The sequence below is a fragment of the Acipenser ruthenus genome, chromosome 3, assembly GCF_902713425.1.
Source record: "Acipenser ruthenus chromosome 3, fAciRut3.2 maternal haplotype, whole genome shotgun sequence".
Taxonomy (NCBI): Eukaryota; Metazoa; Chordata; class Actinopteri; order Acipenseriformes; family Acipenseridae; genus Acipenser; species Acipenser ruthenus.
The window spans coordinates 95,504,426-95,531,653 of NC_081191.1; the positions used below are offsets into that span (position 1 = coordinate 95,504,426).

Genomic DNA, 27,228 nt, shown 5'->3' on the forward strand with positions numbered 1-27,228 from the left:
TCACGCTGCACCATCCGAGCAAGATGTACTGCGCCTGTATGTGGTAATGGACCTTCAGTTACACAGTTGACAAGGCAATGGCACTTTACTACATCATTTCAGTTCATTATCACCAGTAATGGAGTCCGAAAGGTTCAGGTAATGTTGAGCAATGACGTCCTGGCAGCGGACTAAAGAATGAACGCACCAAAGAGAAAGCAACACATAGAAGAGTCCACTTCTTTGCATTATTCACAGCACAAACCAGGACACTTTATTCACAAGGGATTCTTTTTTTTTTTTTTTACATAGGTAGAACAAAATACTTTGTATAATTTGAATCGATATGTACAGATACATAAGCTGACATTAAACATAATAATAATTTAAAAAAATAGCACAAGGGCAGCAGGCCAGTATAATGGTTTGAAAGGGAAATAAAACAAGCACGTGAAAATATCTCAGTCATCTTTCTTCTCGGCAAGAGAAGATCATGCTGGTTTAACAGTAAGCTTTATCAGACAATGTCTTTTTTTATACTCATTTTTAATTCAAGAGGCAGCACAATGGCAAAGGATGTGCTTAGTGATCCAATTCTATAAGGAAGCCACCCTGTAGAGGCAATGCTCAAGCAACGGCTGGACCTCCAAGGTCTTCACTGAAACTCAGGGGGAAAAATAATGCAAAGAATGTTCAGCATATAGAACTCAGGAAAAAAAGAATACAAAGAATCTTCTGCATATAGAACTCAGGGAAAAAGAATACAAATCATTTTCTGATTTTCTGTATATAGAACTCAGGGGAAAAAGAATACAAAGAATCTTCTGCATATAAAACTCAGGGGAAAAATAATACAAAGAATCTTCTGCATATAGAATTCGGGGGGGGGGGGGATGCAAAGACTCTTCTGCATATAGAGGATGATTGTTTAAAAGATTATTTTAAGATTGACTGAGGGCATTGTTTTAGCTTTAGAATTGTATAAAATGACAAACAATTACCTAAACTCAATTTGTGTGTGTGTGTGTGTGTTTTATTTTGTTTTTAATTTGCCCATCCTGTACGTTAGTTATTATATATGATGGTTAACCAAGCAATATGAAATTCTAAATAGATTTTGACACTATCGTATGCTTTGATATCTATTGTGTTGAAAAAGATCAAACCATTCTTAGTATGGTATTAAATTTTTTTTTTTTTTTTTTTAAAAACACTTTTATTTTTTAGGGCGAAACCTAACCTCAACAAGTAGTTGCCAGCTGGAATAAAATGTTTTGGTAACAGTCAGACACCGGTTTAAATGTCAAATCATAAAATGTACATTTAAACAAAGAAAAGCCTCAAATCATGATTTGTCTGCACTGAAATGATCCTATCCCCTTTCTGGACACACTCAGGGATGGGTTTCTGTAAATGTTAGGTGAATGCCTCACTACCGTGGGTGGAGGACTAGTCTACAGTTCTTTTAGATAAAAGATTTTTACTCAGTCTATGATCTCAGCAGAAATGAGTCTGGTCATCGTAGTTCATTCCCTGACAGACTGTAGCCTGCATCAAAAACCCAAACTGGAGTCAAAGCAAGTGACACAGGCAGCCAATACTACAGAGGCCTGTGATCTACAGTACAGTGGCCCTGTGCAACAACAGAGAAAGAGCCTCAGTATTCACTGTGATAGCTCTTTCACTTAATTCAATGCACACTGCGCCTTTTTTGTGATTCAATAAAACAATGATCTTTTATTAGTGTGTTCACATAGAGGTTAGGCTTGTTTTAACAACCTAATCACTGGCCTTGCTAAAACTACAGTGACAAAGAAAAGTTACCCGGATCATAACGAATCGCCAACTGGTTACTGTGACAATGGGTTACTTTTACAGTGACCCCAAAAGGCTTTGTCAACGACATAAAAGAATGACAGCACACATACATAACGATGCAGGAGACTGCAGCTTCAATAGCCTTATTAAAATAGAGAGTTACATAATGGAACCAAATTATAATACTTAAAGAACATTTCACAAATTAAAACACAACACCCAGCCAGCTTATAAATCAAAAGCAGGGCACCATGAGCAGTCTTGTGCAGCTCTGAGAACCAAACCGTGACATGGTGAAGCTACATGATCAGTTTTACATTACTAGACTATATACAGACAAAGACTATTCTTTAATTGCTATTAACACCACTTTCTTCAACTGTAGTTAATAATAAATGTATTAAAACCAAACACCTTGGATTTCTACCAATATTTTTTCTGATATCGATTATAATTTAAATAGGTCAGAATAATGAAGCTTTCAAATGTGGATCAGATCAAGCTTTCATGATGAATTTATTATTATTATTATTATTATTATTATTATTATTATTATTATTATTATTATTATTATTGGGTTTTTAATCACTGCAATGGCAGAATGTTTACGTATGTTATATTAAAAGGCATTAAAAGATGCCTATGTGTTTTACATCCTCACCATATTGAAATGCCCTGGCCAGAATATAATGGAATTCAATGGGGCCAAGCTCTTGGAAATATAACTAAAATGCCCTATTCATTTATTGAACTGATCCACAGCAGGCAGACGTATCTAAACCAATTTTAGATCGGTCAATATATTATTAAAAAAACAAAACAACCATCTGTTGAACCTTTTTTTTTTTAACAGATTACAATAAAAAGATACACAGTTAAGAGATCAGGTCCCGGTTTTTCGTACAACATTGACTGACAGGATACAGAACCTAAAGAAAAATCCTCTGGGAGCCTAAGTGGCTCTGAACTGTCACTGTGGAAGAGCTTTGAGTATCGCGTTCACCTCCTCCGCAACGGCTGTCAATGCAAACTCAAACTGCTCCTGTGGAGGGAGAGAGAGGGCGACATTTCAGCACTGAATCATCTTGTTAGGATGAGCTTTTTAAATTATTATTATTATTATTATTATTATTAATAATTATATAACAAACAAAAGTGGTGAAGTGGGGTCAGATTGATCTTGTGCAAGAAAGGATGGATGTTCTGTGTCTGAAAGCATACTGCTGACACAAAGAGAAACTAAGCTAGCAAAAACATGGGTTAGCTTCACACACACACACACCATTAGGCAAGATATAGAAGACAGGCATTTGACAATGATCTTTCCACGACTAGCTAGACAGTTAGGTGTTGAGGTTAGATGTTTGGCAGCTATCTGCCTCTATGCCATACAATATCACAACATAAAAATACTGTTAGAACACATTCAGACTCTGGGCTCTAAGCCAGCTTGCTGAGCCTAATCACCTAGAATTGTCCTATAAAATAACACTTGTTATATTCTAGTAATGGTTCAGGCTGTACAACAGGTCCTGTGTACCTGTAACATCAACCTACATGCTGACAAGTCAAAAGCTGCTTCGTGTTTTATCAGTGCAGTAGTTGGAGATGAAGAAGGTACCAGGGCTCTGTTTTTAGTTTTTCCTCAAATGTATTATGGATTTATGGCGCCTAACTTCAAAGCAGGTGTTTACTATAACAAAACGTATTGGCCAGCTGTGAGTTTGAGGACTTTAGTTTAGTGCAGTTCAGTGTACACAGTAAAAAGAATGACTTACTGTTCCATAGTGAGGAGACGGCAGAAGTTTAAATAACAGTGGATAATAGTTTTATTAAATAGTGCCAGTAGGTGGTGCCAAAACACACAGGCAAGGGAGAAAAGAGGCAACTTCAGTATGTGACTGATTCAGGGTATAAACCTTCTGGAATTAAATTAAGCATTGCTCTACAATTGTAATCTTGCAAACAAAGGACGATATTACCACAAAGGTACCATCAAATTACCACTTTTTTATACCGTGGCATTATGTTGATGCGTTTTTAGTAGAATTACTTTTTAAATGAATAATCAGTTTGTTAACCTCTGTCGATATTTTATTTTTAAAGTATTACAAATTCCAATTCACACAGAAGCTAAACAATACTGTATTCCCTCACACACTGTTAGCTAATCATGGAATCTACATGTTAGAGGTCTCTATTCATGTAAAATAGTCAGGCTCGGCAATGCATTCAAAGCAACAAGCAAACAACAAAGGAGACATCTAAATGTCTTTAACTTCTTTAACTGCCTTGTTATACTGCCTGGCTTGTAAAATAAAAAAAGGTTAATGCCCCTCCCCAAGGAAACTGGGTCAGACAAAGAACATTTAATTAAAGGAGGACTTTATAAAACCTGTATGTAAATTCTGGAACACTGGCACACTTTACTCCAGAAACGGAATGGCATTTACAGAGTAACAGTGTCTAATTTTGCCAGAAGACTTGCTGTAATTGACATTTCCAACCTGACTTTTAATCTGCAGTCTTAAATGACTCTGAAAGCCTGTTATTCCTCATTTGTATTCAGCAGTGAGAGCGCATGGTTTGTTTAAACCCATCAAAACTAATTCTCTGGAGAGAGAGTGAGAGAGCGTCCTGCTGGCATGTAATCAGATATTTTAAATTTGCCACGTGTCTGGATGAATGAATTAGGTACTTACCATTTTTATTTTGTTTTTTAAATGGCCAGGAATTCAAGATGAGTCCAGAATTTGGTGAACGGTTTCACAGACCAAAGGAATAAGCACTGTTCTACCTGTGTGCTCCCACCCCCCTCCCCCCAAACCTACATTATTCAAACACACATTAATACATTCACACGTCAGGGAATAAAACAAGTTCTGTGTGCAAGCAACACCAAACCTACTGACGCTACAGGAGACCATTCTGCGTGTTCTTGGCTCTAAATGCACGACCTTGCAAGTGAGCAGCAGTCCTTCTGATTACTGTTTCCATGGCTGTATTGACTCCTGATTTGAGATTAAACATGGAATCTTATTCTATTTCATTATGCTGTACTGGAGTGTGTTATTGCAGAGCCAGGTATTAAAACATGTAAAAGGATTGCTTTAAAAATCCTTCTCCATTCTCAGTGCCTCTCAAACTGTGCCTTGCAGGGCATACATGCGATTCTGCAGGGCTCTTGAGGTAAACAGGAATGGCAATCCATTAACATATTCCTTCAGGCACATTCATGTGCCAGAGACACTATGTTATTATTATTATTTATTTCTTAGCAGACGTTGTTAGGAAAACTTACAACATGTGACGGGAAAACTGTTGTTATTTAGATAGTAAAGTTTTTGTTGTTTGGCTTTTATTTGAATTTTATGAAACAATGCATATAGGCGTTTATTACCAGCTATGATTTTAATAGTTTACAGCATAATTGTTGATTAAAAAAAAGTATCATTAAAACTCATTAATTTATGGCATATGTGTTAAGGAGATTAGGAGGGGATGTTTTATATTTAAGGCAGGTGCTTTAAACAGACTTTTCTTGGTCAGTCATGCACAGAAATGGAAACCCTCAATGACCTCCCCCCTCCACACCCCCGTCTCACACAACAATGCATTCGAATCCCGGCAGGTTTAATGACACTACCTTTGTTTGGACCATGCCTGGTCTTTGGTCCCTCAAGTGCTCCAGTGTAGCAGCAATATCAATCTCTTTAGCACCTGCAACAAAACCACAAATTAGACTGAGTGTAAAGCACCAGATAATCCTGCCTGCACCTGTCAATCTCCTGCTCTCGAGCTCCCCTTGGGCCAGCGCTGCGACTGGACATGAATACATTCAGACTGACCATTGGAAATTAATACATTCAGACTGACCATTGGAAATGAATACATTCTGACTTCAGACTGGCCATTGGAAATGAATACATTCAGACTGGGCATTGGAAATGAATACATTCAGACTGACCATTGGAAATGATTACATGCATCCCTCCACAGACTGGGCACTCAGCTACAAATAGCATTGGTAAAAAAAAAAATATATATATATATATATATATATATATATATATATATATATAACGAACCACCTTTTCTAACAATCCAAGCACAAGAACATTTTATTTCAATGGAAATTAGCCCTATTAGAACGATCACTTTTACAAAATCTACCCGGATAAAACAATCTCAGCAATGAATGACACTGAACGTTCCCCAGTGTGAATGTGTTATTCTCTCAGTGAAAACAAAGACCTTGGTAGGCTAATTCGAAGATAAGGTTGATTCATAGATAACCTATTGAATCTTGTGTGACGTATGCAACCATTGCCATCTTCACACAAACTGCAACCATGGCAACAGGAGTGAGGAGGTAAAAAGATTGAAATAGCGGGCATTGAGAAAAGCACAAAAAATATGAAGAAATCTACGCTGGATATGTTTTTCAAGAGAAAGGGCACGTAATTACTGTATTCAGCATGTGAGTGTACTTTTTTCATTTCTTTACTGTTTTCTTTTAAATATACAGTTTAAATGTGGATCAATGTGAAGTTGTCTTGAAAGAACTGCTGTATACTTTGTAAAGATGTTCAATTAAATTTTTGTGTTTCTTCATTAGTCTGATACAGCAAATTGCCAAACCCTATTATAGTGAACAACCTGATATAATAAACATTTCTCCAGGTCCTGGCAGGGGGGGGGGGGTCGTTATAATGAAGTTAGACTCTGTGTGTGTATACAGGTAGTGGACAAAAAAATGGAAACACCTGGGTAAATGAGGGACACCAAGTAAATTGAAAGCAAGGGCTTCCACACAGGTGTGGCTCATGCGTTAATTAAGCAAATAACATCCCAGCATGCTTAGGGTCATGTATAAAAATGCAGGCCTGATTGCCTATAATTATGGCTAGCATGGCTGCAAGAGGAGACCTCAGTGACTTTGAAAGAGGAGTGATTGTTGGGGCGCGTTTGGCAGGAGCTTATATATATATATATTATATATGAATCTGAAGCTGGCACTCCAGCTCACACACCTCACATGTGTTTAGATGGCACGGTTCCCAGCCACGAAGGCAGCATGCTTAGCACCATGGAGTGAAAAGCTGGCACAAGCCCACGCTCTCTACTTAATGAATACTGGTATACCCGTGAAGAAGCCATGCTATCCAGGTCTTGCGCAAATGAGGACTCGACTACATAATCTTCCTGCTACGGATGCTGGGCTATGGGCCAAGTGCATTATGGGGCGCATGCTTTTTTTTCTTCTTTTTTTCTGTCTGTGTGTGTTTTTAAAAAGAGTAAGCTTTACAGGAAATAAAAAAACAACAAAACAAAAAAACACTCCGAACATTTTAAACATATAGTGAATTATTATAGACTTTTGTTTTATAAAGAGATAGTTTAGTTATAAAATTATGAAAACATTCATAGTCAGGCATGTTTTAAATTTTTTAAAACATCTCTTTTTCTATTTTTTCTTTTAACACGCAATCGTTTGAGCCTTAAATTTACATACATTATTTTGCTGTTCTTGAGGCATTTCTATTCAGTTTCACGCGCTTTAATTCTAGTTTGTATAACATTAACAACCATGCTTTTGTCGACGTTTTAATAAACTAGACATTGGAGGACAGAATAATGACTAATTTATTTGAGATTCGTTAAAAGAAAAATCTCTTTTCTTCAAGCAAGTACAAGGGAAAGCTCAAGTCCTTAAAGGCCTATTGAAAAAAAAAAAAACAAGCAGAAGGCTGGTAATGCAGCTGGGCCCGGTCTCAAAGTGCACTTACACTTTCATGTTAAGAAGTGTTGGACTCTAAAGTTAGGAGGAACACTCTACAAAAAGCCTTTGGGAAAGAAAAATGGCATTCTTGAGTAATGTACAATTCATTCTTCAAGAAAAGGAAAAAAGGGAGAAAGATTGTGTGTCCAGGCTGCAGGCCTTTGATCATGTTGATGAGCGCTGCGGCTTCAACCTGGGCCTCAAGCTTCTCAGGCCAGACAAAGAGGGGCTAGGCCTAACAGGCTAGGCCGAAATTCCTGTCAGAACAAAACCTTTGGCTGCCTCACAGTTTGACAGCCTGGGAAAAGCCCCTCACAGCAGGGTTAAGATGCCCGCTTTGCCCTTTGATCTTTCATGAAGGCGAGAGCCAAATCGCCGGTCAGGAGATTTTAAATTGTGCACACTATAGGCTGAAGAGGACCAGGTCACGAACAAACAAACGGGTGACCTATCAAAAGGGGGGGGGGGCTCTCATTGTTTCTTGGGCTAGTTTCACATGACTTGTTCTGTATTATGCAACACTAAGCCCATAGCTGGAATTGAATTTGACATCGCATCATACAATAGAGTCAATAAATTACATTCTATGTGTCTTTATGTGATGAAGTCAAACCTTGCTGGTAAACTTTTCCTTATTTATTTGTTCTGCTTAGAGATACATGTTTTGTACTTAAAACACTGTATTTAAAATAGTTTTCAATTATTTGTATATTTTAATAAAGGGATAAAAATGGTCTACTCTTCTGAATTGCATGGCTCATTCTTGAGAAATGGGTTCTGATAATGGAGATATGTCTCTGTACTGCATCTATCTGAACAGCAAATATTACAGCTGCTGAAAATGCTGATGTGCTCACTCCACAAAGCACTGGTTCTTATACAAGCTAAAATACACAACATGTGGACAATTTTATTTTGCAATTGTATTGTTGACATGGGTGGACATTTTTATAGGTTAAATTAGGCAGCTCTTGAAACTTTAGTTTTAAATTAAAACTAAACTTACATACATTAAAAACAGTAATACTATTGGAATTAAAGTCATCCTTACAAATCTGCCATTTCAGTTCAGTGTGTAGGAGTTGTTTAACTAACAATTCTTTCATTCTATGAGTTCTGAACAGTCCATTTGTTAAAGAACTAATTAGCTCTACATTTTTTTTAATGGCATACACATCATTTGAACAATCAACTAAAGGCTACATCACTCCCTAATTTATTGCAAGGCCGTCTAGTGAATGTCGAGGCTTCTGTGTTTCCTTAGCAACAGCACCACACAAGCATTAAGAGAAAGAAAAGCCTGTCGCCTCCCACCTTTAGCCATCTTATTGAGAACCATGTCAATCAGAATGTATGTCCCACTTCTTCCTGCGCCATCACTGCAAATAATGACAAGAAAGCACCATTAGCACTGCCAAAAAAGACACAAGCCTTTATTTTGAACAGTTTTGTTTAGCAACTAGTGTGTGTGTGTTTCTTCTTTAATCACAACAGACTGCTCGTTTTGAATTTAAATATTTGTGATTGTTGTCATGCGGTTTCTTGAGCATATACAATAGGCTTATTTGCTTCGGGTTCACTGGTGGAAGGTGTTGAGATGCGATCAGAACATGTGTTCTGTTTCAATGGCTTCAGAAGCTCCAGAATCAGACACAGTCAAGGATCTCATTTACACTGAATCCCATGTGGTAAATACCATGAACATCCATAATAATAAGTGAACAACATCTCAATTAATAAGATTTTAGTTATTAACTGCAATTTAAACATTTCTTTCCAATGGCATTTATAATTCAACTAAAGTATGCATTCCAAAAAGGCTATATATATATTATATATATATGTGAACTTGATGAAGACACGGTAGTGTCAAAATAAACAGCAGGAGTTAAATAATTAATCCTTTTGAAACAAGATGACAAGAGTGCGACCATGAATGTCTCTACGAAACTCTTCAGGTAAGCCATTTATACTGAAAGTTTGGCTGAAAGAATTTTGAACTTTTGCATTGCCGTAGAGACTCTACTTTCATTACATGTAATTACCTTATACCGGTCAGCACCATGTCAATATCAAGCATTGTAGTGCACAAATGACCTGTCTTGTTATATATATATATATATATATATATATATATATATATATTTTTTTTTTATATATATATTTTTCCTTTTTCTTTTTCCTTTCTTTTTTACCACAATACACTAGTATCCTTTAAAAATAAAACAGAATGCTTCAATAAAAAGAAATAAAATGATGTAAAATAAACTAGATTTATTTCCAGTTTTGCCAATTCATTGTTGTCATGATGTGTTAAATGCAAGTTAAGTGTATGTTTGTATTTAAATGCTGCAGAAAAAGAATGGAATCCACATCATATTTTAATAATAATATAAGTGTGTTGGTATTGGAGCAGAAAAATACAGCATTATGCAAACTGCCCAGGACATGTTGAGATTGCAGTTGTATGCATAGCAAAGGGCAGCTTGGATAATCTATTAACACAATTACCCCTCCACTCTCCATCTTTACTAGTTCAAAGATTCTGTTTTAACAACTGAAAGGCTTTTAAAGGTAGGAATTATAAATGCTGTGCACTTGAGAATACATTTTGAATGTCGCTGTGCCTAAAGGAATCAGTTCATTCGCAAAGTGAAGACATCTATGAAGTTGACAGCTGCTGCAGTTAAAACAGCAAGTCACTGTCTTTATTTCCCAGACAGATGCCTCAGTGCATTTCCCAATTTTCTCTGAGCCCTCAGTTCTAACTATTTGCCAATCACAGCCAGTCAACAGGAAATAGTTTGCTTTCAAAAATACCGAACAGATTATCATTCATTAGCAGCAAAAGCAGTTCCTGCAAAGCCTCACAATCTGCTTTATCGTGTTTGAACAGCTACCAGGAGACAGAGGTGATGCTGTTGTGTGTCAGAGTACGGACAGGGGAGGATAATTGCAGCTATACGGAATTCTCTGCTAATTTATCTTTTACACATATTTCTGTGTACTACAAAGTCGTGGTGCTATCTTTCAAACCCCATTCTGGACAATTCTCATTAAAAGGCTGATCAATGATAAAGGGATGGACATCAAATCACTTGGGTCAATATCGAGGGAACATCTGACATCCTATTAAGATGTATGTCTTGGAGTGCTTACAATACAACCTTCAAATTCTATAGCTTTGCTTTGTTGAAAGCCATCTGTTGTAGAGCATTACAATTTCAACTGGTCTCTCTCTCTCTCTCTCTCTCTCTCTCTCTCTCTCTCTCTCTCTCTCTCTCTCTCTCTCTCTCTCTCTCTCTCTCTCTCTCTCTCTCTCTCTCTCTCTCTCTCTCTCTCTCTCTCTCTCTCTCTCTCTCTCTCTCTCTCTCTCTCTCTCTCTCTCTCTCTCTCTCTCTCTCTTAGCCTCTACACTCCAACAAGTACTAGAACATCCAAAGTCCCACTACTGGCCTCTGCAAAAATGCAACCCACATTTGAATCCAGTATAGTAACAAAATGTGGTTGCTTCATTCTAGCATGGCCACCCTAAAATGAAATGGCAACTTATAAAGCCATGTTGGGCCTATAAACACCAGTATAATCACTGACTTGAAATAGCATGCTTATAATAGTTTGTGGAGTGAACCACTTGTACTGCAATAAGAATACAAAAAAAAAGCAAATATCAATTGGCTGTACGTGAAGGTAACAAAGAAAACTAAAATATTGTTTATGTGTTCTATGAATGACCAATCCATTCAATTGAAATCTACTTGCTACGAGTACAATTCGTCCTCAGTGTAGTTTAACACAGGGTTACTTGCCTGCAGTGGACAATTATTGGACAGGAGCGTCCCCGGTAGCACTTGTTTACTTTCCTGCAACAAAACAAAAGAAACATCATAAACATTAAAATGTGCCTGAGGAAATGTTCTAAGAATTGAAAAAGCACTGGTCTCGTTTAGCAGTCAACAGCTGTTTTATACACAATGCTAGCCCACAGTCAGACAAGCAAGACAGTCAGTTATATATACTTCTCAAAAAAGGATATCACAGCTCTTTACACACTTTAAATTATATTTCAGAAATATTACAATGCTGGTACTAGGCAGGCAGCTTATATACAAACATGAATTCTTTTGTTTGCTAGCATGCTGCAGCAGTGCACTGTGATCTCCTGTGTGTCCTCTGCATGGCTGTACACACTGCAGTTTTCATCATTAACACTTCTCATAATGTGATATACTTTGTTAAGGTCTATGGGATTGAAATGTGTGGTTAACTGGATGTTAAGAGACTGCTTGTGAAATAATAATAATACAAAATAAAACATAAATGAAGAACATTTGTTCTTTTACCAAGGAAAAGTTAGAAGCAATTTTGTTTTTTTGTTTTTTTTCAAATTATTTTTTTTTTTTTTACTGGTAACCTACTGTATATTTGTCAGTCTACAGCATTTCCTAAAACAATATTTTTCTGTAGTTAATTTTACAGACTTTCTTAACTGTATATATATATATATATATATATATATATATATATATATATATATATATATATATATATATATATATATATGAATAAAATTGTAAAATTGTACAAATGATATATCCTATAATCCTACAGACATAGGCACTAACCCGGACACTTACTAATAAAGTAATCAATTAACAATGTTTCCAGAAAGCATATGAGAAGCATTAATTAAGAAGGGGAGCAATTAGTAATACAAACCAGCCCTTTAATTAATTGTAAACAAAAAAAGGGAACCTGTCATGCAAACCATTAGCAAGCAAAGGTCAAAGTTCATTAGAGGCTGTGAAATGGGGGCTTCCCACATTGTCCCTGCTGCAGATTCACAGTTTCCAATGATCACTTTTGTGACTATGCAACTGGGCTCATATTACTAGCTGCAACATCACAAAAATGACACTGGCAACCGCTAATTAGCTGGCAAAAAAAATAAAAAGGTGTGTTCATTGGAATGTGAGTAGTAGGGTTAGTAAATACTGCGGCACACAGCAAGAAAAGGAAAGTGTGGGTTATATTATAAAAAACCCTGACATATAGTGCTATTTATCTTTATCGAGGAAGTAGTGGCATTCAAGCATTACAAGTCCACACATGTTGCTACAACTGTTTAAATAACGTACCTGTCATTTTTCTTTTCATTGTTAACACCCTGACAACTTTTTACACTAAAAATAAAAAGCTCTTTTCAAAAAGCACTAATAGTGTTAGAATTATTGCCCGGAACTGAAAAGTCACAGCACTTGTTCTATTTATCTATCTATCTATCTATCTATCTATCTATCTATCTATCTCTCTCTCTCTCTCTCTCTCTCTCTCTCTCTCTCTCTCTCTCTCTCTCTCTCTCTATATATATATATATATATATGTATTTTTTTTTAAATTGCTCTTTCTGCTGTGATTTTAGAGGACAGACCCCAAACCCTAGTGCACTAGAGCGGCCATTTTGGAAAAAGAGCTTTGAAACAGACTTTACAGTTCTAAGTGTAAAAAAGTTGTCAGGATGTTAACAATTACAATGAAAAATTTCAGGTATATTATTTAAACAGTTGTAGCAACACATGGGGACGCATTAATGCTATATTTTTCTGAACCCCACTACTTACTCTTTAAGCTTTGTGATCTTTCTTAAAAGTGTACAGTTTGCTCCCTATAGGCTTAAGAAAATGTTTAATTAGACTGACAAGCTAGTCCAAAGCCAAAATATTGAACCGTCTCTCTTCTCTAGCTGGGCATTATACACAATTATATTCCCTTTATACACAATTATATTCCCTTTATACACAATTATATTCCCATTCCATAACATTTATTTTGCTATGTTGCTGCACACGTTTCTGACACAGAATGTAAGAGTCATCGATGTCAGCTTATAACATGACGTAGCAACAGGACATGTACTGTCCAAAAAATATATACTGGACAATATCTATAGATTTCACGACGAATGATCAACAGTCATATTTATATATTGCATTTGCCACACTTCTTAAGACTGAAGCAGAAGTGACTGAAAATAAGAGGCTTAGCAGCGTGCAAAGTCCTTCCCCATGTAACCCTCTGCCATTACGTTAATTATAATGACAGTGGTCTTTTAGCACTAGAGGGGTTAACCTGCCGAAGCCACACTGATCTACCCAATGCAAGGGCCTGATATGTACAATGTACTGCTGTACACCTACAGGAGGTTGTGTTATTTTAATACAACTGGAGCTCACATACTTTTTTGCTTTCCGAATTGTTGCACACTAAGAAAGAGCAGATGCTAAGTTGCTGTATTTTCCATGACAGAGGATTTAGATAGGGATTGATTATTTTGAATTGGAAAGAATCAACATTGACATTAAAAACCCAGACACAGTAAACCAGAGACAGCAGGTTTGCTTATTTAAAACAGTTTTGTTGTAAACCCCAATTGTTCACCATGTACTATAATTTCAATTTGTTTAAAAAAAGAAACTAAAACAAAAGAAAAGAAGAACCGTATCAAAGCATGCACAGAAATGGAATTAGACAGTTATTTCAAGCCAGGTTTTGACAGGCCCATGCCAGACGCAGTGCTGTTTTGACAGGCCTGTGCCAGGCATGGTGCTGGTTTTGACAGGCCCGTGCCAGGCATGGTGCTGGTTTTCACAGGCCCGTGCCAGGCGCAGTGCTGGTTTTGACAGGCCCGTGCCAGGCATGGTGCTGGTTTTGACAGGCCCATGCCAGACGCAGTGCTGGTTTTGACAGGCCCGTGCCAGGCATGGTCAGGTTTTGACAGGCCCGTGCCAGGCATGGTGCTGGTTTTGACAGGCCCGTGCCAGACACGGTGCTGGTTTTGACAGGCCCGTGCCAGGCACAGTGCTAGTTTTGACAGGCCCGTGCCAGACGCAGTGCTGGTTTTGACAGGCCCATGCCAGACGCAGTGCTGGTTTTGACAGGCCCGTGCCAGGCGCAGTGCTGGTTTTGACAGGCCCGTGCCAGGCGCAGTGCTGGTTTTGACAGGCCCATGCCAGATGCAGTGCTGGTTTTCACAGGCCCGTGCCAGGCATGGTGCTGGTTTTGACAGGGCCGTGCCAGACGCAGTGCTGGTTTTGACAGGCCCGTGCCAGGCGCAGTGCTGGTTTGACAGGCCCGTGCCAGGCATGGTGCTGGTTTTGACAGGCCTGTGCCAGGTGCAGTGCTGGTTTTGACAGGCCTATGCCAGGCGCAGTGCTGGTTTGACAGGCCCGTGCCAGGCATGGTGCTGGTTTTGACAGGCCCATACCAGGCGCATGCTGGTTTTGACAGACCCGTGCCAGGCACGGTGCTGGTTTTGACAGACCCGTGCCAGGCAGGCCAGGGTGTGTACCTGCGGAAGTCCAGGAGGGACCTGGTGGACTCGGGGACGCTCTGGTTCATCCAGCTGAGGAAGTGGAACTGCGTCACCGTGCGCGTCTCGTTCGTTTGCAGGTTCTTCAGATAGAAGCTTCGCACCAGGAAATCCTCACACCAGATGTGCTCAGATACAAGATTTACCTTCACGGAAGAAGAACGGGCATAAAAAACAAAAAGCTGAATTAGTTTATTTCATTCAAATAAATAATTTAAATGAACTCATGTGAGCTTTTATTTAAAGGCCCAGTTCAGTTAACATTTTTGTACTTGCAATATAAACTTCTTTAGCTGGGAAAAAAAAGACAGCAGGTCTAGTACCCTATAAAGCATGAGCAAGGGACACAAGAGAAGGACATAAAATAAACATTATAACTCTTCACTGCTCTTGCCACCATCTACAGATATGGCCACAGGTTTTGCATCACCTAAAAATTTAGGATTGAAAAAAATACATATATATATATATATATATATATATATATATATATATATGTATGTGAACATAATTCTGATATTTTATTTAACATCATGTAATGAACGGAACTACGAAATTATATCTGAAAAGTCTACCGGAAGCCACAATAGTAGTACAGGATTTCATGTTAGACTTTGTAATGTCACATTTTTAAATTTTTGTCAGTTTTTCATTAAGTATATGGAAAACTACAAAGCGGTATGTAATTCAATATGTTAATGTAACATTATTCAGCAGGTTTCATTTGACTTTATGAAGCACAATGAGTTCATTATATAGGGCGATGCAAAACTTTTGGCCACAGCTGTGCATTTCACAATGATTTTGTCCAAATTGAATCTTGTGCAGCTGCGGACTCATCTCCATGCAGGAATTCTTAAGTATTCTCGTTAGTCTTGTTTTCCCTAAATGAGTAATTCACATTAACCAGCTTGTTTACTTACATTTAAAATTAAATTAAAATGACAAATAAGGCCCATTCTTCCAACACAACGTGAAAGCTTATTAAGTACCTCGTAAATATTGTAGAGGTTTGAACCCTCATCTGGCCAGTAGTGGTAGCACTGTTTGACTCCGTTTTCAGTCAGCGGTGTCAGCATGACAATAACGACACAGCCGTTCTCCCAGACCATCTGCAGACAAAGAGAGAGGCCACGGTCACACTGTGACTGCCTAATTAATGTGTGACAGGTATAAATACTGCACTCAGACACACAATTCAAATCCAGTCCAGTCGTAGGAAATTGAGTCACTCCCATTATATGGGTTTTATTATGCAGCTGTGTAAAAATCTTGACAGAAACAAGACAGGAAATGTGATTTGTAAGAAATATTGTCTAAGGAACGCACACATTAAATTATCAACATTATCCTGTCCCCTGAGCAAAAGCCATGTCATCTTTTTTTTTTTTTTTTTGGCTTTGTGAATTGCAAATCCATGTTCTAGAATAAAATGAATGCCATTGAAAACCAAGGATTTACAATTAGACAGCAAAGACAAAGGGATTTGGAGAACTTAAATGCATTTTCATTCTGTATCCTTTAATGACTATTTGAAATGGCAGGCCTACAGTTTGTGTGCGTGGCAATGTTCCAGGCCTGGCAAACCCTTATTAAATGCAGTCTTTTATACAGTGTGCTCTTCCGGTCATCCCTCCCGAGATGTACACAAGTGAGCTTTCAGGGTTTCACAGGGTGTCTTTCCACTCATAGTAACTGATACACTCGCCTGGGTACCAGCTTCACTTCCACACAGCACCGCATGTTTTATTTCTCTTTCTTTTGGTATTTTTAGTTCAGGGTTTCCCGGCTGTCATCATTTTTTATCCACCCCCGCCCCCCCCCCCCCCCCAATGCATTTAAACCAGCTTCCCTAAATTGGTTCTTTTCATCATATTGCAATTTAATGTGCCTTTGGAAGGTATAGAAGCCCACTGAAGCCATTATGAAAATGAGGAAAAACGCCGATTTTATGAGAGCAATAAAATACAATGATCTTGACTATAAACTAATCATCTAGCTCTCTGTTGCGACCCAAGGGTAACATTACACAGCCCACTCATTTAGGGGGATCTTGTCCCCAGTAAGCACAATGAAAGCAGTGCATTAGACTGTGGTGTAGCCTAGGAGAAATGCAAAAGAATATAACAATGTTTTTAAACGTTACGTTATGTATTTAACATCTCCAATCAGGAACGCAATTAACAAACAAAAGGAAACAAAATAAAGGATTTAGTTTAATGCATTAGACTTTCGTATAACCCTAATGTTGTGATGTTAATATGCACCAAACATCTGGTATAGTATTCGTAACATACCACATCACTCTCCCACATGGTATCAATTCAAATTAACACAATGAGAGCAATACAGTTTATTGTGTTATGTTGTTGTGCTTATGAGTACTAGAGTTCTAGACCAGGCTTTCTATACCAGCCTAATAAAACCCCATGTGGATTGTAGGCAGTAAGACAACTATTCTTTATCTGAATGTTGAATGTTGCTGTTCTGATGACCCTGAAGCATCTGTGTTATATGATCATTAGCAATGTACTGTATATGTATTTGCTAATAAATGCAATTTAAAACCATGTCATCATTTGACTGTATGGTAAAAATGCAGAAAGAAGCACAGCTCCTACATATAAACTTCCTTATGATTCTATTCACTTTATACGTAGCCTTCAAATGCCTTGCATGTATTGTTATCATACTTTATTTTCCAATACAATTATCCTAATTGTTGTGGCATACTTAACAGATCCTATGGATTAAATCCAAGTGATCAATCTACAATATCCATTTAAGGTTAAAGCTTTTGCAAATAGCCCTTAACCAAACAAGGAAATGTCAAGTACACTCTATATACCAAAATTGAACAGCAGTATGCAAACCAGAAAACAAAACGACAGCGGCCACATCATGCAACAAAATAATTAAAAATTCTTATTTTAATGAAAATTATTTTAAATATTGGATTAGAAGGTTTTACAGATCATCTTATGTTATTATGTCTTTGTATCTTCTGTCTGGCAACAGATTGATGGCATCTGACAGGAATGTATATTTTCTCTTGTGAACAAAGCCATCACAAATGATGTGCTTTCTTCTTCTTTATACAAGCGTCAAGCAGAAAGTGCTAAAAGGCATAAATGTTTCAGCTCCAATCCTCAAAATAATCTGACAATGTTGCAATTCAGCATGGCACACCCTTTTTCCTAGCTATAGTTATTATGTAAAGATAAAGATACAAATGTATTTAGTATATTTCTTGCTATTTCTTGCAGTGTGGAGTAGTGGTTAGGGCTCTGGACTCTTGACCGGAGGGTCGTGGGTTCAATCCCGGGTGGGGGACACTGCTGCTGTACCCTTGAGCAAGGTACTTTACTTAGATTGCTCCAGTAAAAACCCAACTGTATAAATGGGTAATTGTATGTAAAAATAATGTGATATATTGTAACAATTGTAAGTCGCCCTGGATAAGGGCGTCTTCTAAGAAATAAATAATGAGAGAGAGAGAGAGAGAGAGAGAGAGAGATCGAGATCTTAAGGCTGTCAGCGATCACTTTTCTAGAGCAATTGACTATGTGTTGGGTTCTACAGAAACAGAAATGCCTTTGCTACTGAGGTACCCAAATCAGAGGCAGAGAATGGTGTTTGATCAGATAGGTTTTCTATCAGCAATGGTGGCGTCTACCCTCTAGTGTCCTGCAAGGCTAGATTGCTGGAGGAGGACTTGAAAGTACGGTCACACTTGGGGGGGAGCACCAACAAAACTGAAAATTAAATAAAATCACTAGCATGCTTTTTAATTTGTTCTCAGTTTGACATCAATAAATATAAATCCTAAACACGATTTACATACAGTAGTGTGCAAATCTATTAGAATGAAAAGTGTCATTCATATCCTTTATATACATACTTGCATGAAAACTGAGATTTTAAATTTTCGGGGAGTAATCATTGATATAGAAACAATAGGCACTCGTGTAAAAATGTTAGAGCACTTTGTGCTTTCATTACACCTTGTAAACAACTTCTAAAAACGTGTCCCCTCTTACTATTTTAAATTAATTAAAGTCATCAATTAAATCAGACAATCTCTAATTGCCTATTTTCCAGGATTTTCAGTTCTAGTGGTCTGATTTCATATGCACAGCAAACCAAAACAACAGAACCAATGAGGTGTTCTAATACATTTGCACACTACTGTAATAATAATAATAATAATAATAATAATAATAATAATAATAATAATATTAATAATATAAAGCTGTACTGTATTTTCCTTACCTGCCAGAAATCTGCAACAGTAGAAGGCAGTGGGCCTTGAGTAGCAATGTATGCAGGGCTTTTGGGATCATGGTCCATCTGGACAGAGAAACATGAAGAAAGATGTGTAAGCAGATCTCTATCACTATGATTGATTATCCAAGGCCTAAATGTACAGCTGGGAAAGTAGTTTACAGCACTTTAAGGCATTTCAAATTTCTGATAAACAAGACCTTTTCACAGATGCAGTCATAATGGGTCTTAGCCTTCAAGCGGGGCTGCATGGTTAACAGTTGTACCAGCATTTCTGAATGTCTAAATGTCTGAACTTTCAGATCAGTGCAGGGATGGGTTAGCATGTAAACTGCATGGCTACATGTGGAATCTGGAGCAAAAACATTTTGAGGACCATACATGTGCACAACAAGCATTCTGAAGTACCGGCATTGCTTGTATTTTCAAACATTACACAAAATATATTTTCCGCACAGTGGTCCAATAGCAACATCCATCTCTCTTAGAACTCAGCAAGGAAAAATTCATAATTTGTATTTTTGTATTAATATTTGTTTCTTACTTGGTCATTTTGTACTGTATAGAGAACCCCTGAAATGCAATTAACTTTCCATCAAAACAGCATCAGCTGTTAAGAAACCTAGTTTAACCTTCTCTCTTAAACTAAACGAATCCTGTAAAATATATTCAGTTTCACTTCTGAATGCCCTTTACCACAGATGTATTCAAATATCCTGCATATTTATAATCAAGCCAATTATTTTATTTTTTGAAGCTTAATGTCATTAAGAGTACTTTGCCACTAGAAAAATATGAATTCACCCCCCAGCTCCTTTCATATCCTCACTAAAATGATTTGATAAATGGAATAAAGTAACTCTGCAATAATCAGATCATGTCTTTGTGTCCCCCCAGATATAATGAGCAGCATCATTAAATCAGTTATTTAGCATTGCTTTTGAACCGTTATTTATCAGTGACTGAATGGAATGTACTTAATCAGCCAATGATCAATCTTACATTTCTGAGCAACCATGGTTGTCAAGTGAACAGAATGTACTGAGCAATTTGCTTAAAAAAAAAAAAAAAAGTGAGCCATCAATCAATTACATGAATGCTAATTATATATATATATATATATATATATATATATATATATATATATATATATCAATAATAATAAGTATGGAATGGGAGAATAGGAAGCTTATATACATCATTGGTAGAATGTTATTATTGTAACATGTTCCAGTGCTACGGCCATGCTATTATTCTGTAAGGAATACTGGGACTCATATGTTGGTTCATTCTTGATCGAGGCAAGCCATGCTTTTAGTGCTTATTATCATAGATTTGTTATATCGGTGGCATGTTACATTTGATCAAATGCAAGCACGCTGCGTGCGGTTGGTTGAGAGAAGTCTGAAATGTAGTTAACAAGTTGTCTGATTACCAAATGACTTGCTATTTAAAAACCGAAATGTATAGGCGATAGTTCCCCTGTACCATGGAGGGCCGGCTTTAGCCAGTAAGTAAGCCATTGCCTGCTGTCAGTTATAATGTGCCACTGTGGAAAACAAGAAAGAGTGCCATGAACGTGTCATGATTATATAAAAACCGAACGGCATCCATCCATAACGCTGCATTCTAAACGTACACTATTGCATGTTAAACATCATTAAACACTGGCTAGACCAACTGAGCTCTGAGCAATTAGAGGAAAGATGAGGTAAATCCAAATCTCACACACATGAAATTGTCTTCAATACTTTTTCCTTTTACAATACAGCTTGAAGTAATAATAATAATAATAATAATAATAATAATAATAATAATAATAATAATAATAATAATAATAATGTTTAAATTAGCTTACATACTGTAGAAGATTAGTCTTTGAATTACAATTGAATTACTTAAAGCAAAAATGTGGAGCAACAAGTGGTCACAATTTCAATTAAATGATATGCTGGTATCTGCAGGTAAAAAGTGAGACATTATCGAATGAGTTGTACTTTAAATCGCTCCCTTATGTAACAAATCTTGATACAGGGAGCTAGGTTTCCTCTTGTGCCCTTGATTAGGTCTAAATTATACAGAGGTACATGGAGCGGTCTGCCTACTCAATACGTTACTTGCAATATAAAACAACAAGAAAACTTTTCCATCAAAGATAATTTAATGCGTATGAGATTTGGATTTATCTGGTCTTTCCTATAATTGCGCAGAGCTACATTGCTCTAGCCAATAATCATGTGCAATAGCATCCATTTAGAATGCAGCAGTTTGGCCATCGTACAGTTTCAATGCAATCCGTGACACGTTTGTGCCCTCAGTACTGATTATTATGTTTACCACATTCGCAAGAAGCAGCTTTGCTGAAAACGTGCAATGGCTTACTTATTGGCTGAAGCCTGTTGTCCACAATATATGTGAACTACTCCCTATACATTTTACAAAATAAAAAGCCATTTTCAAACCAAGCAAGTTGTTATCCCAGTGCTGCATGTCAGACATTCACGTGCTGCATTACTTTATTTTCTGATAGCGCACTGCAGTTTGAAATGCAACAGTCCTTCTTTGCAGATGTGTTGCTCGTCATACAGCATTTCACGAGTCCTCATTCTGTACAGACTATTATGTTTTTGACTGAAGATTTTTTTTGGAATACAGTTTGAACATATAATAGATATTGTAGTTAATAATATCTGAAAGAGGCTTTCAACACATGAGGTCGACCAATGCAGATTTACGTAGTGTATATTTCAGTAGACATTAGTTATACATACATTGATGTCCTTAAATACCTTCCTCTAGACAGTGATCAGCAGGTAGCCCATTGCACCTTCCTCTTTCTGTACTGAGGTTTGGATGGACCGTACTGCATGGATAAGGGGTGGCCCATTCATCAGCCCTGCTCTGCCCTTCCCTGCTATTCCACTCGTTGAATTCTCAGCTTCTAACTTTGGACCATGACTAAATCCTTTTTGACACATCTGCGTCCAATGTCTTTAAGCGAACGGTTATGTTAATGGAATTCCTCAATCTGTACATTCAATAATCAGCAAGCTGAGATATTAATGCAGTTGATGGGTTTTTCTGTCCGCCTCCCTGCAAGGGGGGAAAACAGAATCCCCATTTACTACCAGGACCCCTAATTCCACAGAAAAGATGACATTATTTACTTGTGGATGATTTCCCTGGAATTTAATGAGGAGTAAGTACAAACGTGACAGATGTAATTATCCCAATTCTGTTCCGCACAGCCAGGGTCTCCTTGTGCTGTAATTACCAGCCTTTCATCCAGCTGCTGCTAGCAGAGTTATTATCGCATTGTTTCCTTGTGCTTTTACTTTGGAAAGAAGACGTTGACTTTACCATTCCTTCTGTTGGTTACAATTATAACCTTCTTTTTATCTAACATTCTAATTGTAGTTTAGGGGGTTTTTGGAACTCTCAAAACCCAAATCCCTGTGTTAGATGTTGAGAATTGTGCTTTGGAGGTAACTGAAATGCTTTTACGTACCTTACAATGTGCATTTCTGGTTAATTACTGGAACCAAAAAACAATATTGAATGGTAAGAAAATACCAGAAAGCCCTTGCTAAAACATGTGTATACCATTTAAATCAATTACATGCTAGTTGCCATGTATTTAATTTGATTTTAAATTGGAGTATTGCATTTTATATAAATCTACAATGTAACACTATAGGGGAATGAACTATACAGAACCTTTCCTTTTTGTTTCGTTACAGGTCTACAGTAGACAGGCATGGCGGACAGAAACACATCATTAAGGTTACTAGACATCTCAGGAAAACTTGGATTGTCCCAGTTTGCAGCCTTAATTTCTTGTTCCGATCAGAAACAGTGAAATTGTTAAATCGTGCCGGTTTTGCACATTTTTTTTTTTTTTTTTTTAGATGCACACACAGTTAAGAACAATATGCCATGACTATTACATTCCTTAGGGGAGAGAATATTTCCATACCCATGCAAGATTTCATTATTGGTTGGCTGTGATACATAAGATATGTTGTATATTTCTATAAAAAAAAACACCAGGCTTGAAATATCACTGCAATAAAAGAAAAAGAAAACTGACAAATACCAAGGTATACTCAAGATCAGCCGTAATTATATTCTTAACAATTGTCTGCCTTCATGATATTTCAAAATACTGTAGGTACTACAATAGACACAATGGACGGAAACTAAATATAATACAATAACCATAGCATGGAGGACAACATGTTTTAATACAGTCTTACCTTGGTAGAGGCAAACAGACATTTAAAAAGATTACAAACACACACTTTACTGTGCCTGTCCTATTGCTAGCGTATAATTTTGTTGACTCAATCTCCTTTGAAGACAATGTAATGTTAGAAATACAAACCAAGGCAATTCAGTACGCAGACAGACAGATACTCACAATTGGACTTGCATTGATGTAATCTGAATTGCCACGGTTATTTTCAACCTTCAAGGTTATTCTAGAGTGATCATCTGTAAGATAAATGCATAATTTACCACCTCATCTTTCTTAATAAAAAATAAGAGAAAAGAAATACATTCTGAACTTTTCTCCCATTTCTGTCTTTCTCCCCATCTCAAATCAGGCTGTAAGATGATATATATATATAGAACACATTTACTAACCCTTCCACTAAACTGCATTTACACCTTATTGATTGTAAAAGCCTGGCTTTCTGTCATAAATAATAATGGCAATCTGAGTGTTCAAATTCAGATTTGCCTCTACACTTATAATAGCTGGTAACAGCTAACCCTAACACTGCAATAGTTAATTATGCAAAGTCATGCACTGCAACATGAATTGATGTTCATCATTTTTTTTTTGTAATTGAAAAACAACGGTTTGTACTTAATTACATTCACTGCACTGGCATTGGTGGTAAAGTGTAGCCATAGAAGGCATGAGAGGCTTCAGCCGGCTCTGCATTATGAGCTGTTTGAAGTAGTGAACTGCCGTGCACTTACAGACAGGCACTTTGTCAGTGCGGTTCTTCTTAGCATTCTCGGCCCTTTGTGCGACTGTGGCGGCGTTCGGCTCTGCTTGATAAGCACACAGCGCCTCCCACTCCTTCTCCAGGCGATTCTTGTTCTTCAAGTGGTCCTCCATGTAAGACTAAGAAAAAGTAGAAATTCAGATGTAAATTCCATTCAAGTAACTAGAGATGTTTATAATTACAAAAAAAACCCAAAAAACATCAATGGAACAAACTCAGAAAATGGAACCATGAGCAACCATTGAGCATCCCATTTATACAACCAATATAATTCACTGAAAAGAAAGTACACCAGACAAACCGAGCAAGATTATTCCATTAAGGACGTGGACATTGAGGTTAGCTGACCAGTCCCCGTTTGTTTCTTTTCAGTGGATGAAAGGCATTTATGGAATCGGACTGTGACCTTAAGAACCCGATTATTCAAGCAAACCTCACCAGAAATACCAAAGAATACCAGAAAGTACTTAAAAGGAACAGGAATAGGGATTCTACAGGCACAGCTAATTCCGGGGGGATTCTGATACGGAACTATTAAAATGTTATACTGGAGCAACTCAAAACCACTAGGAATGATTCTGAACATTGTATTAAAGGTCATAGAAAGGTTACAAGAAGACATTTAACAGATGTTTCCAGCTGCCCAGCTTTTCCCTCTAGTATTTTATTTTTAAATATTTTGTTTAGAAAATCTTAGAAAAACATTATTATTATTTATTTCTTAGCAGACACCCTTATCCAGGGCAACTTACAATTGTTACAAGATATTACATTATTTTATTTTTACATACAATTACCCATTTATACAGTTGGATTTTTACTGGAGCAATCTAGGTAAAGTACCTTGCTCAAGGGTACAGCAGCAGTGTCCCCAACCGGGGATTGAACCCACAACCCTCCAGTCAAGAGTCCAGAGCCCTAACCACTACTCCACACTGCTGCCCTAAACATTATGGTATGTATGCGCGATTGAGTACTCAGACCATAGCAACTCCCTTTTAACACCAAGGCTCAATAAACTATTTCACCGAGATTAGGTCCCTTGAATCGAGATTACAATGTCACTATTCTATTTTTTTTGAGAATTGGCTGGATTTGGCTGGTGTAATAATTATGCTCACATCTCCAAAGATTAGTTCAGCTCCTTGAAAGGCAGGGCCTGCTGCTACATGCTTTTCTTTAAGCCCCACTTTGATTGGACCAGATAAGCAGCACTTCATAATCACACTGTAATACCACAACAACATGGATTCAGTGTGACAACCTTTAATCCTTAAGGGTGCATGGTCTACATTGGCATTTATTAAATTATGAACTAGCTATGAATGACTATGAAATTAGCATGGCGTTTTGGAAGTTGCTATCTGTGAACCATCATGCAATGTAACATCTATCTAATGCTGGCTTTGTATTGGCCTGCCACTGTTCCCTTCTTTGTTAATACAGCAGTAATGGAGATTTGCAGTGTGTAAAAGGATTATTTCAATCCAATCAAGAGGTGCTGCGATCAGTGAGTGTCAGGCTAACACTCACTAATCCCCTTTCGAACAGTTTACAGCTGCCAAAGGTGCTCATAAAATCAAAATGGAATACAGCACTACAAGATGAAATGAAGTCACCGGCTGAGGTAATGTTTGAAAATAACCGGCTGCCGTAATATTGTATTGCGGTGGAGGAAAGGAGACCAGTGTGTGCTTTTTTTTATTGCTGTTTCAAATCTATTTAAAATACTACTGGCTGTACAAAGTGGGAGAAAGAAGCACAAAAGAGGCAATGAGAGATCAACTAAAAAAAGGGAGAAGTTTTTCTGCAACGTTAAGTGGAATAAAGCAATTAAATAAAATTGCACATGAAAAAACACTATATATATATATATATATATATATATATATATATATATATATATATATATATATATATATATATATATATATATTCGTCCCCATCGTCGCTATTGAGCATGTACGTACTGCAGCAAATGCAGTACTTACATTTAACTATATTTGGAGTTGCACAAAGCATGCATATTTGTTCTATCAACACTTACTTGGTGTTGAGAAGCTTTTGCTTTTGCTCAGTGCTATTAATTCAGTTTCAGTGTATTTGTATGTGATAGCAGCATATGTTTTTGTAACAGTCACAATTGCCACAGGCAGTACTATACATGCCAGCACATACTCTTGCTCTTTACCTCTTTATGTGAGCTTCACAGTAGCTTTCCTGGTCTCAGATTGTTTTAATAGACATCATTTTCCTTTTTTATTTTACATAAAACAGCAATTTTAGGGCAGCAGTGTGGAGTAGTGGTTAGGGCTCTGGACTCTTGACCGGAGGGTCGTGGGTTCAATCCCCGGTGGAGGACACTGCTGCTGTACCCTTGAGCAAGGTACTTTACCTAGATTGTTCCAGTAAAAACCCAACTGTATAAATGGGTAATTGTATGTAAAAATAATGTGATATCTTGTAACAATTGTAAGTCGCCCTGGATAAGGGCGTCTGCTAAGAAATAAATAATAATAATAATAATAATAATAATAATAATAATAATAATAATAATTTTAGGAATTATCTTTGTCAAATTGCCTAATTAACAAAAGACAAAATAATATAGCTAACACAATTTCTATAACTAGTGTTCGGGTTAAGTTGAATTTGCCCAGTACATTATGGATATAACTATGGATGAACAGAGATTAGTTCTGATAAACAAATAAATAATAGGATGCGTGCAGCTGTTAGGGTGGCATCTGTTTAAATGAACAGCTCTGAGTTTTACCCCAGCCAGATAACTAGATATACTCGGCTTACTTGAGGGAATAATGGCATGCTGCCTTGATCTTTGGGTGAAATCCACCCATTCTATTCACATAGCAACACAGAGATCAATGCAATCAAGCTGAAATAAAAGTGGGCTTACTTCAAAACAGAGGATGATGCTCTGCTGTGGAGCAGGTTTACAACTTCAGTTTCATTCAATC

General features: G+C 37.2%; 1 protein-coding gene across 1 annotated transcript in view; it reads right to left on the minus strand.

Annotated features, from left to right (window-relative positions):
• Positions 1 to 267: 267 nt before the first annotated feature.
• The window catches only part of LOC117394798 (receptor-type tyrosine-protein phosphatase N2), a 244,129-nt gene continuing 217,168 nt past the window's right edge, over positions 268 to 27,228 (minus strand). The window contains exons 15-23 of the mRNA XM_059019205.1: positions 24,222 to 24,369; positions 23,653 to 23,726; positions 19,221 to 19,298; positions 15,941 to 16,060; positions 14,928 to 15,094; positions 11,389 to 11,442; positions 8,894 to 8,958; positions 5,444 to 5,517; positions 268 to 2,839 (exon numbers count right to left, since the gene is read on the minus strand). Coding sequence (XP_058875188.1) covers positions 2,768 to 2,839; positions 5,444 to 5,517; positions 8,894 to 8,958; positions 11,389 to 11,442; positions 14,928 to 15,094; positions 15,941 to 16,060; positions 19,221 to 19,298; positions 23,653 to 23,726; positions 24,222 to 24,369 — 852 coding nt within the window. The 3' untranslated portion in view covers positions 268 to 2,767. The remainder of the gene's footprint in view (positions 2,840 to 5,443; positions 5,518 to 8,893; positions 8,959 to 11,388; positions 11,443 to 14,927; positions 15,095 to 15,940; positions 16,061 to 19,220; positions 19,299 to 23,652; positions 23,727 to 24,221; positions 24,370 to 27,228) is intronic.